Below are 15,167 nucleotides of genomic sequence, written 5' to 3'. Positions count from 1 at the left end.
ATAAATTACTTACTGTAATTCTCCCATGATCAGTCCATTTCCCACTTTTACAAAACAAATGGAAAATTCATTTGGAAGAAAACTGATAATGATAGGCCAATCCCAGATTTTTAGAAAATAGAAGAGAAATACTTATTTGTATTTTAAGGTATTACCATGACAACTGTAAAAGAAGAAAACTGTGAACTGTATGCTGAAAGCTTCACGACTGGTAAATCAAGACACACACATCAGCAACACAGCTAGAATATATTATACAGGGTATAATAAACAGGCAAAAGAAGGACTGTGTTTCACATGTAAATTTTCTCAACAATGTACTCAAATAAGAATACCTACTGCCTGACACGTTCTTACTGCAATGGACATATGCTTGCCTGGTCTTTAACTATGAGCATTAATCATGAATGATACACTTAAGCCAGTCTTAATTTCAGATTGGTTTGATTTGGTGTGCGATTGTCCTTCAAATGCTTGCCAAATGCACAACACAAAAAAAAACCATCTAGTGCATGTTTTTCCTGTTAACCCCCAAACGCTATGAATATTAACAAACATGGCCATGACAGCATGTTTGTCAAGCTAAAAAGCCATGCCCCAATAGACAATCAAGGCTGGATGAAGTTAAGTTTCATAACAATGTACAATATGGGGCAATAACCCCACCCAAGAATGTTGTTGAGGACACTTAACTCTTGTTAATTAAAATGAAGACATATCCAAAGTGGTTAAAACAAGTCACCCTGAAAAACGTTATTTTTCAGAACCAAACTTGATGGAAAAAAAGAGTGAGGGACAGATGAATGTGGTTTCTATAGGGCTATGCCAATGTCATCAAACATGGGCCATATGATGTCACTTGTAAAATCATTGCATTTTATATCAGGATATGTATAGTGCAGTAAACAATAATTTTTCTATTTAAATTACAACAAAGGCATACCATCTTTTGTAAGTCAATTTATTTCATGTAATAATCTTGTACTCTTGATGTAAATGCACACAAATCATTGACATAAGACTTCATTATCTGAACATTGTGCAAATATTCAAATATTTGGGGTCCTTTGTACCAAAATTCTAATGACAAGAACTCTGATGCATAATTAATGTTCTTCCTATGAGCCTTTCCAAACACCGATTAAATCCATCGGAAAAGGCAAAGCAAGAACTGAATGTGTATAAGCCACAAGTTCACACATGTTCATTCTAAAAGCCATCACAATAGGGAAATTAAGTAATCAAAAATTGATTTCGATTAAGGGAATATCCAGAAAAGATATGGTACCCGCCCTCAAATTAGGATTACTGAATTACATGGTAATTTTCTCCACAAAAGCTTATTGATCACATTCACAGCAGACTGTCATAAGAAGCAGTTTATATTTTGTAACTTGGTTTAATCTTCCCTTCATACTGTTCAACCATAAATTTTTAGAACAAAATTATAGTTATTTTGAAAAAAAAATGCTTTACATGAAGAAACAGCATTTACAGATTATCCAAAATTAAAGTGCATGCTACTTTACAGCAAATTTATGCTAATTCACTCCTCCAAAATAATTCCATGTTGAAACTAATAAAACACAATTTATTTTTAATGGTGTGACTAACTTCCCTGCATAAAATAATACACCATATTTCTGCATGTTTTTACATAGGAAAACAAATGTTTACTTTTTCTATTCAGAAACTTACAAAACTATTCAGTGTCAAACAAATGAACGAAAAAGCAACCAAACCGAAGCTTATAATATTTAGCTATCTCCAAAGCCCTATATCAATGTAATCACACTTTATGTGTACATTAATGAATTGAAACCAATACAATGTGCCTCATTTCATTTAGTTTATTTCAGTCCAAGAAAAATGCAAAAACACAGCTTCACTCATGAAGCAAAAGAATCTGCCATGTTTTAATCTCTTAACAATATCTACCACCTCTGAAAATCTGTATAAATATAACTCTGATTGGTCAAAGAGTTTGTAATAAAATAAAAACAAACAAAGTAGACACGACAGGATAAATTGCAACTAATTTTCCAGACAGTCAAAGCAGTACTCTATTTTGGTAGTGGTAGAAGATGAGAAGGTAAATCCAGATGTTACAAACAGAAAAAAAAAATGAATACCCATTTTTGTTGCCTGGTACTGAATCCTGTATTAGACTTAACTAGCAAATTAAATTACATTCAAATGCCTATATATATCACAACACTACAAAAAACACACAAAATAATGATCTTTTTTGAAATGTTTTTATTTTAAATACGTTATTATCCACTGAAATTAATTCCTATTTATGCAACAGGTATGTGATTGGGTGCACATTTCAGAATTATCCACAACGGATTTGTTATTTTTGCAATTTTCAGGGTTTAATGCCAAATTTGGCACATGATAGCAATACATGGCAGATAGTATATTTGGTGCCATTTGGTCGAGGAAGAGCCCAGGAAGACCACAGGAAGAACCACCAACCCACAAGAATCTAATGGCAAGCTTTCTCACAAACCCACAGTGGTCAAGCCAAGACTTGAACTGAGATACGAGTAGTAATGACAAATGCCTTAGCCATCCAGGATCCTAAAATGAAGTGTTGTAACAAAATGCAGAGATAAAGACCTCAAATTTAATGGTTTTCTATTTAAAAAATGGTGACACATTTTATAAACAAATATCATTCATTATATTATCGAATGGTTACAATATTACACAGGGTACTTCCAATTTTAAAATTTTAAATCATACATGTAACTTGTTGTGGAAATTTCTGAAAGCAGTATTACTGATGCAGTTATTAAATATTACTGAACTTTTAAAAATATTGGGGAATTTTTTAGGCTGTGTATTAGTAGTTAACTTGTCCCAATATGTGGCACAATCCATATCAAGGAACATTTGCTGTTTGATGTGATAAGGATATGTGCAGTAAAAGTTCTTGTTTTTGAAACTGGTCTCTATCATGTGCTGTCTTCTTTGGGGATTGTCTGTTGTTTTTTCTCTAAGCTGGATCCTTACTTTTTGGAAACCTGTTGCCATAGAATTCTGCTTGCAAAAAAATCACAGCTACCTTTCAATTTCAATTTTATTTGGATGAAATTCAGCATGTAAATATTAGCATAGGTGTCAATGTTACACTGCTGCAATAACTTTTTAAAAGATGGCAAAAAGCCTGATATACAAAATGAAACCCTCACAAAAAGCTTGATACATGAACAAAATATGACATCATCAATTAACGGTTTGAATAACAAAAGAGAGAAGAATATTGTGATTACATCAGCCATATATTTTATTGTGTATGTGATACATATATGTGACTTTTACAGAAAATCTCTCTATCTCCCCCCCCCATTACTGAGTTTACTTATTTCCACAAATCTGTGTAAATGCAGCAAACATAAGTTTTGGTATAAATCATTCAGGCTTATGTTATAAACAAATATACAACAATATGCATATACAAGATATTATTCAGAAACTGCTACTCTAATATAAAGAAAAGTAAATAAAGCGTTAATTAGACAAGGGTAAGACGAATTCTTGCATACACCTTCACAATGAGACTAAAATCTATATGCCTAATCTTTGTAAATCCACCCACTGTTTTCATTAAAAAAATGTTTACTTCTAAGCACCATAGTCAAGAAAATTAAAAATCTCATAGCAAAGTTACTGAATATGAACTAAAGCATGAGTTTAATTTTGTACTCATGGAGTTTCAAAACTAAGCAGCCTGGCTTGGTGTTTGTTATAAAATATTCTATAAGCCAGATGTTTAGTCATAAACTCCTTGCAGGTAACTTTTGCTGTTTTTAAGAATGCTCAACAAAAAAATGGATCAATTAACAACATTAAAAATTTCACGTGCTTGTGAAATTATTTGTATTGCCTCTTCGTTTTGCATGTTGATACTTTAGTTGGCAAATGATTGTTGAAACCAATTGGGTGTATCACCTGTTCAAAACAATTATGCGATACAATCATAGCTGGGTACCGCATAAACTTCATAAGTAGACAAGGCCCTTGATAACGTGTTGTGGGTAAATGTTTGTTCAAACCAGTCAAGCATATTGTCCATAAAGAAACATTATGCAATACAATCATAATCACTCAAAGGATACACTATATCACCAGACAAGGACCTTGATAATGTTGGAAATTGCTTTCTTATCTACCAGATTATGATATTGAGATCATAGATAATCTCTGGCTTTCTCCAGTTACAATGCAAGAAATATGAATAAATACACTCATATTGTATTATTGCTATTTATGAGCAAAATGCTTAATTGGTTTAAACAGCAATTTGATCAATGACAAAATCAGCATACACACCAAATGGTAAATGAAAAATAATTTTGAAAAATACAAAATTTTGAATATTATGAAGTGAAACCTTTCGTTATGTTTTGTTTAATAGTTATGCTATGATACGCATGGCAGAATGAATGGAATTTATTTTCCTATGCACATTCTGCTTTATTGTAATAATTACAGTATTACATGATCTAGTCTTCTTTTCTAAATCTATTGAAATAAATCTGCAATGCATTTATTTTCCATGACAATGTATTCATTTGCTTAACATATTTTTCTACCTTATACATACTTGATGTCTAATTATTTGTTTTACTTTCCAAAATTCTAAAGAGACACTCTTCTAAAACAAGATAAATATGTATTATTTGATACTGGCCATATATTAGTATTAATTTCAGTTCAAAAGGCATTCAACAATGTTCTTGATAAGCAAACCTTGGAAAATTAAACATTGAAATTATTCATCAAAATTCTTTCATATTTAAACAGCATGAATGTAAGAATTTAATTATAATATGACAAAATACAGTTTTATTAATTTTTTTAAAAAAATCATTTATAAGAGTAATATTGTTTATACACTTTCAACTGTATGTCCTTACCCTGTTTGGGATAATGCTGTCATATATCTTTAAAAACTTGATTGGCTCAGTAGGTAAGGGCAAGGTTACCTATATCCCCATTTTAGACTGTAAGGGCAAAGTTACCTAGATCCCCATTTTAGACTGACTCATTTCAATTTCAATCCATGATGTCTTTCAAAAAAATTACTTGGATATTGTATATGTAATAAAACAGTTTAAGAAGTCAGTAAGACTTAACATGATGACACAAATTCCTTGATACAACACAAACAGATATACAACCTAATGCAAATTTTAGTCAGTTTATTCAGGCAAATTTGTTAATGTCATATAACACAGTAACCACCACAATATCCTTGTGAAGTACCTCTACTGCCTATTAAAGTCATTCCTCCCTGTTTCTCTGTCTCCCACAAGCCTGGAGTCTGTATAATCTACAACCAGAGAAATAAACTAAACTTTTAAGAAATCATCACAGGTTGCATGCAGTACACATCATATACTGTAGCATACATGACGCTGGCTATTTTCAGTATTAATGACAACTTAAGGCCTGGCAAATTGTATCGCATATATACTGTAGTATACACAATGCTGGCCTATTTTCAGCATTAATGACAACTTAAGGCCTGGCAAATTGTATAGCATATATACTGTAGTATACACAATGCAGGCCTATTTTCAGTATTAATGACAACTTAAGGCCTAGCAAATTGTATCGCATATATACTGTAGTATACATGATGCTGGCTATTTTCAGTATTAATGACAACTTAAGGCCTGGCAAATTGTATCGCATATATACCGTAGTATACACGATGCTGGCCTATTTTCAGCATTAATGACAACTTAAGGCCTGTCAAATTGTACAGCATATATACTGTAGTATACATGATGCAGGCCTATTTTCAATGACAACTTAAGGCCTGGCAAATTGTATAGCATATATACCATAGTATACACAATGCTGGCCTATTTTCAATATTAATGACAACTTAAGGCCTGGCAAATTGTATAGCATATATACTGTAGTATACACGATGCTGGCCTATTTTCAATATTAATGACAACTTAAGGCCTGGCAAATTGTATAGCATATATACTATAGTATACACAATGCAGGTCTATTTTCAGTATTAATGACAACTTAAGGCCTAGCAAATTGTACAGCATATATACTGTAGTATACATGATGCTGGCCTATTTTCAGCATTAATGACAACTTAAGGCCTGTCAAATTGTACAGCATATATACTGTAGTATACACAATGCAGGCCTATTTTCAATATTAATGACAACTTAAGGCCTGGCAAATTGTATAGCATATATACCATAGTATACACAATGCTGGCCTATTTTCAATATTAATGACAACTTAAGGCCTGGCAAATTGTATAGCATATATACTGTAGTATACACAATGCAGGCCTATTTTCAATATTAATGACAACTTAAGGCCCGGCAAATGGTATAGCATATATACTGTAGTATACATGATGCAGGCCTACTTTCAGTATTAATGACAACTTAAGGCCTGGCAAATTGTATAGCATATATACTGTAGTATACATGATGCAGGCCTACTTTCAGTATTAATGACAACTTAAGGCCTGGCAAATTGTATAGCATATATACTGCAGTATACACGATGCAGGCCTATTTTCAATGACAACTTAAGGCCTGGCAAACTGTATAGCATATATACTGTAGTATACACAATGCAGGCCTATTTTTAATATTAATGACAACTTAAGGCCTGGCAAATTGTATAGCATATATACTGTAGTATACACAATGCTGGCCTATTTTCAATATTAATGACAACTTAAGGCCTGCAAATTGTATAGCAGATGATGCTGTGAGAGTCAGTTCCTTGTTAGTGAGACCCAAACAACGCATACACATAACCTATACTTCTATGAACAGGAGAATCTTCAAACATATGATATAGTTTGAAATGTGTCCACAACACTGATGTCCTTGCCAAATTAACGGGGTCAATTCAACATGTACAGGTAAGTTACAAGACAATCGGACACCAAAAATTTACGACATAAAAATACTGCAAAATAGCTAAATGTTATGATAGTTCCATACATTTATTATTCCATAATGATATGTGACAAATTCATGCATGACTATAAAATAAGACTTATTTATCCCTTCATAATCATTACTTAAAATCATGCCAGAAACTTAATGTCTGAAAGAAGAAAAACAATAGTTCCACAGACCTTAAAGTAATGCATGCAAACTGTACTTTGATGTATCTCCCTCGTGGTTTCCTGTCTATGATTTTTAAAAACTTTCACACAAAATATAACAGCTATCACTACCTCTGCCATCATGATCAGAAATGTATGCCTTGTTTGCTATCTCACACAGCAAAGTAAAAAACTATAGTCACATGTTATGTTATCCTTTTGACAGCACTATTAAAATCAACTACATCAGAGAGCTCAACTCTGCAATCAGTTGGCATAAGCAGCTACACTTCCTAGATCCCCTTTACACATCAATGAAAAAAGAAGAATATCACAAAACTGGAGTCCTTACTTTTTTGTCTCTGGTCACTTGTTTGTCTTCTTGTGTGAGTGATCTGGATTTTTAACACAGCTTTAACAATTTCCCAGTTATGTCACTATGATGCCCGCTGTGACAGTTTATAGTGATGTCTAGAAGTTAGGCATCATGCCACAGACATGTAGCATAATGTCCGACCCAGTCAAATTATCCTGATACCAGGCTGACCAGTCCTAAAACTAGCCTCTTAATGATGAACGCCTAGCAAGGCAGCTGCTGGTACCATTTTTGAAGTCTTTGGTATGACTCAGCTGGGGATCAAACCTAGGACCTCTGTCATCCATGGCTGATGCTCTAATGACTTGGGCCATTGGAGTGGTCCTGTCTTCTTGCAATAAGCACATGCTAATTGATTTTAAACACTCTGCTACATTTGTAAATGACCACCCTCAGTCTGAAAGCTGGATCACATCAATTTCATGACAAATAATGTTCACTGCATATTAACAATTAAGCATAATAGAATAAATCTAAATTATATGAATAATTCACAAAATGGACAAGCAAATGGTTGAAAAAATAATAAATTCAAGGTTGGCACCATGACAAGGAAATCACAGTCTTAAATTAGATTTGAAATTGTATGTGTTATGCAGACAAATAGTATAACCACTCAACCAGGATTTCCTTATCTTGGTACCAACACTTACATAAAATCTTTTATCCCCAATTTTCAGCAGTTAACCTATTATTACAACCTTTTATCTCAGGACATCATTTGATCTATTTTCCAGATCTTGAGCATTAACACAGGTATGGCTATTTATAAAGGATGTATTACTGACAATTAACACAGGTATGGCTATTTATAAAGGATGTATTACTGAAAATTAACACAGGTTTAGCTATTTATAAAGGATGTATTACTGACAATTAACACAGATATGGCTATTTATAAAGGATGTATTACTGACAATTAACACAGATATGGCTATTTATAAAGGATGTATTACTGATAATTAACACAGATATAGCAATTTATAAAGGATGTATTACTGACAATTAACACAGATATGGCTATTTATAAAGGATGTATTACTGACAATTAACACAGATATGGCTATTTATAAAGGATGCATTACTGACAATTAATATGTGACCATATCAAAACCTTCCTTGTGCCTCATAAAGTTTACTTCATCTTCATCAAATTTTATTAAAGTTAAAATGAAACCAGAAAAAAGTAAAATATCTCCAAGATTTCTTACTTTTTCTACTAGCTCTTCAAAGGCACACTGAACACCTTCCTTGGTCTTCGCACTGGCCTCAATAAACAACATCTGGTGTTTCCTGGCAAATTTGAGTCCATCCTCCTTGCTCACTTCTCGTTTGTCCTAATTAAAACAAGTTTCAACTTAGTTATGATCATTTAAAGTAACAGTCATTGATAAAATGTTTTCAAGCAATTTTTTTCTACAAAACAGTGTTTAATTGTGAAAATGATACTCATGAATGGGAGCAAATTTTGATGCAGTTGAAATCAGACAGTCTGGTTAAACTCTAGATATGACAGAGTAAGCAAATGGATGAAGGAGATACTGCATCCATAAAGTTTCAATAGATATAACAGTGTCTGCTATGTGTATCTATATTTTTGTAACTCCTGGTGCATGATTTTATTTCTGTAATTTTTATTTGTGATTGTAAACTGTATAAGTATTTTTGTATGTTGATCAAGATAGCTCTGCAAATCATTCGATAATATTAATGATGATTTAAACAATGACATACAACCTGAATGTAATGACTTTGCTTCAACCAGTCTTCAAAATTCAGAAATATTAAAAAATCGGGACAATAAACCTTCACATCTACAGCCACAGGAAAAGAATGAGTTAAAGCAGCTAATATGTGAAAATGAGCACTTGTTCCCAGATGTTCCAACTCGAACAAACAAAATCTACCACAATGTTGAAATTGTACATTCTAAACCTGTAAAACAGCACCCTTACAAGAAGTTGAGTATTTGCTGGAGAGTGACTTTATTGAACCAAGCAAAAGTAACTGGAGTTCACCATGTATTCTTGTGCCAAAACGAGATAATTATTTCTGAATGTGCACAAACTACTGAAAAGTGAACAGTGTCACCAAAACTCTTTTACAATACCAAGAATTGATGACTGTATTGACAGGATTGGAAATGCAAAATATGTCACAAAGTTTGATCTGTTACAATGATTCTGGCAGATTCCACTTAGGGATGGAGCAAAAGAAATTTTGGCTTTTGCAACTCCAAATGGACTTAATACGAAGTGATGCCATTTGGTATGAAGAATTTTCCAGTGCGTAATAAACATAGTAACATATGGTATAGATGGCTGTGATGCATATATTGATGACATCATTATTTACAATGATTCCTGGAAGGATCACCAGGAAACTACTTGGAAATTCTTTGTTCACTTGAGTGAGGCAAATATGACAGTTAATCTATGTAAAAGTGAATTTTGCAGAGCTTGTGTCATATTTGTAGGACATACTATGGGACATGGTCAAGTCAAGCCTGTAGAAGCTAGATTAAAGCTTTGGACTATAATATTATTCTGGAACTGTTATAAATTATTGTAAGGAATTCTGGTACCTATGGCAGACAGTCAGAGTGTGGCAAGTACAGAGAGTCACTGGCAGTGATAAGGAGTATAGGGGGAGCATAAACTGGACTTCCTCTTCCTTTTAAAAGCTTATCTGTGAAAATGTGGGGCATGTTGCCACCTATAGTTTCAATGACAGTGAAGTAACTGTTGGCTGATCAGGCTCTGGTCTCTTTTCCTTCTATCTATAATCTCCACTGGGGCTGGGGCTCACATGACAAAAGATGAAAGAAGGCAATACCTGAAGGCACACCTGAAGAGGAAGTTCTTGTGCAACCAGCTTTTTAACATCCTTGAAGTGGCCTCCAAAGGGGAGTCAAATGCTAATAGAATAGCATGGATTAAGTAACACAGAGTGAGTGGAAAACATGTCATCTCACTAGGTCAAAGCTGCATGCCCATACATGCCAACCCCATGCTAGGAAAAAGTGTAATCCATGTGGACAAAAAAAGTAATCAACTAGAATAAATATGACTTGACTTTTAGCGCCAAATACCTACAGACTGGTTCTGTACCAGATATGAATTAGAACAAAGAATCTGCGAGAAAGATTAAAAGTTAGGAAACCAGTCTGTTCTCTCCTAACTAAGCCATACAGCTGCTATAAATAGAAAGTGAGGTCAAAAATTGAAAGTAGAAACCAGCATGTTTCTTGGAAATAGGGCAAATGCTATAAAAAGAACATAATACTGTTAGGAAAGTGCATGCAAGTCTTTGTCCATCAGTATCAACACAGATATCTGCGGTTGATTTATCGGACTAGCGTACTCTTATTTTCGTAGTTACAGAGAAGCCATCTGTTCTAGAATACGGTCTGTGGGATTAATGGGATTTTTAAAAAAATGAGAAAACAAATTAATTTTTTTGAAGGGGATATCTTGAAAACGCATAATCCAAATACAGTTACGCATAAGGCGTAATTTAGTGAAAAAAAGTGTAATGATTACACCAAAAGTATAATGGTTAGCATGTATGCATACCATTAGAGCACCGGCAATGGTACAGTGCACTGCTCTATTTATCACCTTGGCAATGGATCAGGCAGATTCCGTTTATGAATGTCCAGGGTTTTTCCTAATTAAATAGTAGTTTCTTGCTGCTTAAAGCAGTCACACAGGCATATCAATCATATAAATGAAGTATTTGTCTTCCCAAGAAATGCACTGCCCATGTAAAGATATGTCGTGTAAATTTACACATAAAAATGCCATATCTTCTTAATATTCATCATGCTCTTCAATCGGTCTAACTTCAAACAGGGCAACTTCAAACAGGGCAATATTTCCATTGTTATATCAAAACTCTTAATAAAGCCACAATACTGCTTAGAAATTCATTGTTGGGATAGATACATAGTGGTCTGAAAACAAAAAAAAAAAAAACCCAAGTAATCCCAATGTACATACCAGACTGTCAATAAATATACATCCAAGTCTGAGATGCAAATGTTAAGAGGCATTTATTCATTACATTACTCTTTTAAATTCAAGAACAGGTCAATATTACAGTCACTGTTTCATGTAAGATATTCCAGTTCTTCCAAATTTTCAAGGAATGTTATGCCTAATTCTGCAAGAACACAGAACTCAACAAAAACTCACGCACATTTGATAGTATATATAAATTGGCAATAGTTTCAAACTTATATATGTTAGTTATACATGTTTAAACAAATCTTGTCGAATGGCTTTTTCTTAGTTCAGTTTCAATGTAAGCATCATGTATGTGATATGACTTTTTCTATTTTAATGTGAAATGAGTCAGTCGATCATCAGAACAATGAGCACTTCCATAAGAACCTTTTTAAGTGCCGACTCAGGAGCAAGTTGCCTTTATTGTGACAACTGTGGAAAATATATTGGTTCTCTAACAAAATTACAATAATGAAAGTTGCTGGCATCACAGTAAAATCCAGGTGTTAGATCACAAACCATAGACAACACCAAAGGTTTGCCTTTGTCTCATCTGTGGATTGTTCTGCAACATTTGTTATGATTACATTTGAAAATAACTTTCATGTTCGAATAAAACCTATAATAATATACTTATGTTTTCTCCATCTTGATATAGTGTTCCAAGACAGTTCAAATGCCACACACCAACTGTGATTAGCACAAACATTCAATGAAGAAACATATGGTGACATTCAAAATCACTACCTTGAGGAATTGAAGGATCGAGCTTACTGTTTCACTGGTGTAATTCAATATACACGGTTCAATTACAGAAAGGGAGACAACTCAAACTTTACTGATGCATGAATGCTTAAGAAATTATACCTATTTTAAATATCACCAATTTATTACTTTTGATGATTATATAAATATTTGTGCTGGAAAAATGAATTTATAAATTTCAAATATCAATGAATGTAGCTAGGACACCACCACCACCCTGTTAATTTTTAAAACAACTGACTTCCTCACTTGCAAAAGGTCAATATGGTAGGTTTAATTATATTAGGTTTTCTGTGATGCATTCTTAATACATATGTAAATGAAGTGTACATGATCTTAAATCACATTTATTTGATGATCTGTGTAACTTACTTTGCTGAATAAGTGAGAGTATACTTCAGACTCAATAGTAAACTACAACTCAACTATCTCTGTCCAATATATTCATACATTCTAATCACTATTTCATCATATTTATTCTAAGGGCTGTTCCATTTAGACATACATGGTACACAGGGAAGGCAGTTTTAAAAAAATATATGCCAGTTAGGGGTGAAACAATTCATCTATATAACAATGCATTGATACTTTTGCTGAAATGATACACATGTCAATAAAAGAGACGGAGAATCAATACAAAACAATACTTACTGTATGCATGTTATTAAAGTCCTGAGCAGTGATGAATAATTATTAGTTGCTTTGTTATTCTGTAAAATTATAATCCACCTGAAACATCATTTGCAGTCACAGGCCCTCATATTTATTAGATAAAATGAAAAAGACTATTTGAGAATACCCATTTGCCATCTACAAGTTAACACAAAATGACATGTTTCGTAATCTGGCCCACCCATTTCATGCTAATTATCTAAACCCAGCAGTATGTTCAGCATACATTTCAAACATGTTCCACGTGTATAATGAAATACTTAACTCATCATTTAATAACCACTTTCACGCAACATTTCTACTCTGAATTGCATCTTGACTCCTTTGGCCGATCTTAAAGTTATGCAACCAGTTTGTTGCATGGTGAAATATGTTACACTGAATTATTGTTCCAGTCAAGGTTAAATATCAGAAATCAACGTAGCATATTCTCTGCGTGACACACAGGAAGTAGTAACTGGCACAGCAACAGAGTCTTCGCAGGAAAGTCATTAGATATGTCAAGTACTTAAGCGGAGATGCTGTCAGGAAGTATCATTGCGCGAATCTTGCAAAATTTGTACAAATTCGTGCACTTGGAAAACAGTAAAACATGATAACTACTGCAAATTCGTTGAAGTCTTACAAATGAAAATGTACTCGGCGAAGTATACAATTTTGATTTAACCATTATTGTTGTGACATCTAATTTTTGGATAGCAACTTTTCCACAGCTGGGTTCTTCGAGCACAACATGAATGTAGCCAGGAATAAGCATTATGGTGAAAGTTTTACAAATGCATGTTTCAAATACAGGCTACCTAGTAAACCCAAAATGTCTGCTTTCCAGGATGGTTCATCATTATGATTTCATTCGGCAGATACTTCCTGATGATAATGGTGATGACAATAATTTTTAAAGTTATGAAGTATATCAGATTACTGGAGCTGGAAAAGTGTTAATGGAAATACCAGTAAGTGATTTTGAGCCCGAAATGGTGTTAAATACAAGTCAGATGTACATGCTGGATGGACAAAACAGACGGCATGACCCTTTCAGTGGTATTTCAAAATTAAATGTACAAAGGGCAGAATACTGAGCCTAATTAAAATACAGACAGTTTAAAAGTATAATGCAATTTTCGTTTCTTTAATTAATCAATTTTGCCCTGCCGATCATATGCTACAAAGCCATATACGTGTTCCCATTTCAGGGTTAAGATAAACTGAATAAAATATGGGTGAAAAAATGAAATTAACAAGTAAAGATATTTATTTTAATACCTCTGTCTGCATAAGCATTGATGGACTAAATACCCATATACAGCATTATGGAACAGATCAGAAATTTAGCATAATAGTCAGTAAACTTCTGATTTAACAAAGTAAGTTTATGTTAGTGGAGCAGATGTATCCAAAAGATAATATCTGTGAGCTCTGGAAAATTGTACATAACAGTCACAAAGATCAGTTTCCCAACATATTCAAGCTGACAAAGCTAGCTATGTATATGCCCCTTCAGAAAGAAGCATAGAACAATATTGATACAAGAACAGGAGCAGAGTATGCTCAGAAATAATTAACAGATTAATGCTTATACAACTAGCTGTGACATCTGTCAAAGATGTTGATTTCAACAGAGCTATAAGAAAGTGGAGCAGGAAGGGAGACATATATTGAAATTTAGATAAATACTGACCTATGACTGTTTCTTCCACCCCTCCTTTTTTCTTTGATAAAGAAGGAGGTCTCCCTTAAGATAAAATCCTGTCATCATCTCTCCTTAAATTGTACATGGGAACAAATATGGAATTTCTCTTTTTTATGCAGAGATATTTAACCAGTGAATGAAGTTGCTGATGGAATAAATGAAATTAGCATAGAATGAGCTATGGGGCAGATTTCAAACTGCCCAAGTTCATCACCCTGTGTAAGTTTTAAAAAACTGTAGAATAGGACTGGGTGTAGTCAACAGCTTTCCTTCTTCACTAACAAATACAAGTATCTGTGGCTGCAGCAGTCTTTTGCATCTGCTGGAAGTACATGTGATAGATTTTGTTGGTATTCAACTTATTCCCATGCCCGAATTTGTTCAAGATGAGATTTTCATTGCTTGAGAAAATTGCATTATTTCTTCTGTTTTGAAGATAACATCATAATGTCTTCCACGTGGAGCTGAGAAATAAAACTGGTAATAATATGTTTTCAAATCATTCATGTTCTACAAAACAAAGGGAGTTAAATGAAGCCACCA

At 33.4% G+C, this 15,167-nt stretch overlaps 1 protein-coding gene across 1 annotated transcript in view; it reads right to left on the bottom strand.

Moving 5' to 3' along the window:
* Positions 1-945: 945 nt before the first annotated feature.
* The window catches only part of LOC149776144 (ras-related protein Rab-18-like), a 28,665-nt gene continuing 14,443 nt past the window's right edge, over positions 946-15,167 (bottom strand). The window contains exons 6-7 of the mRNA XM_089942432.1: positions 8,702-8,827; positions 946-5,344 (exon numbers count right to left, since the gene is read on the bottom strand). Coding sequence (XP_089798558.1) covers positions 5,237-5,344; positions 8,702-8,827 — 234 coding nt within the window. The 3' untranslated portion in view covers positions 946-5,236. The remainder of the gene's footprint in view (positions 5,345-8,701; positions 8,828-15,167) is intronic.

Source organism: Sinohyriopsis cumingii, chromosome 18, assembly GCF_028554795.1.
Source record: "Sinohyriopsis cumingii isolate HCF-2022 chromosome 18, ASM2855479v2, whole genome shotgun sequence".
NCBI classification, from domain to species: Eukaryota; Metazoa; Mollusca; class Bivalvia; order Unionida; family Unionidae; genus Sinohyriopsis; species Sinohyriopsis cumingii.
This window is presented reverse-complemented; position numbering and strand designations above follow the sequence as displayed.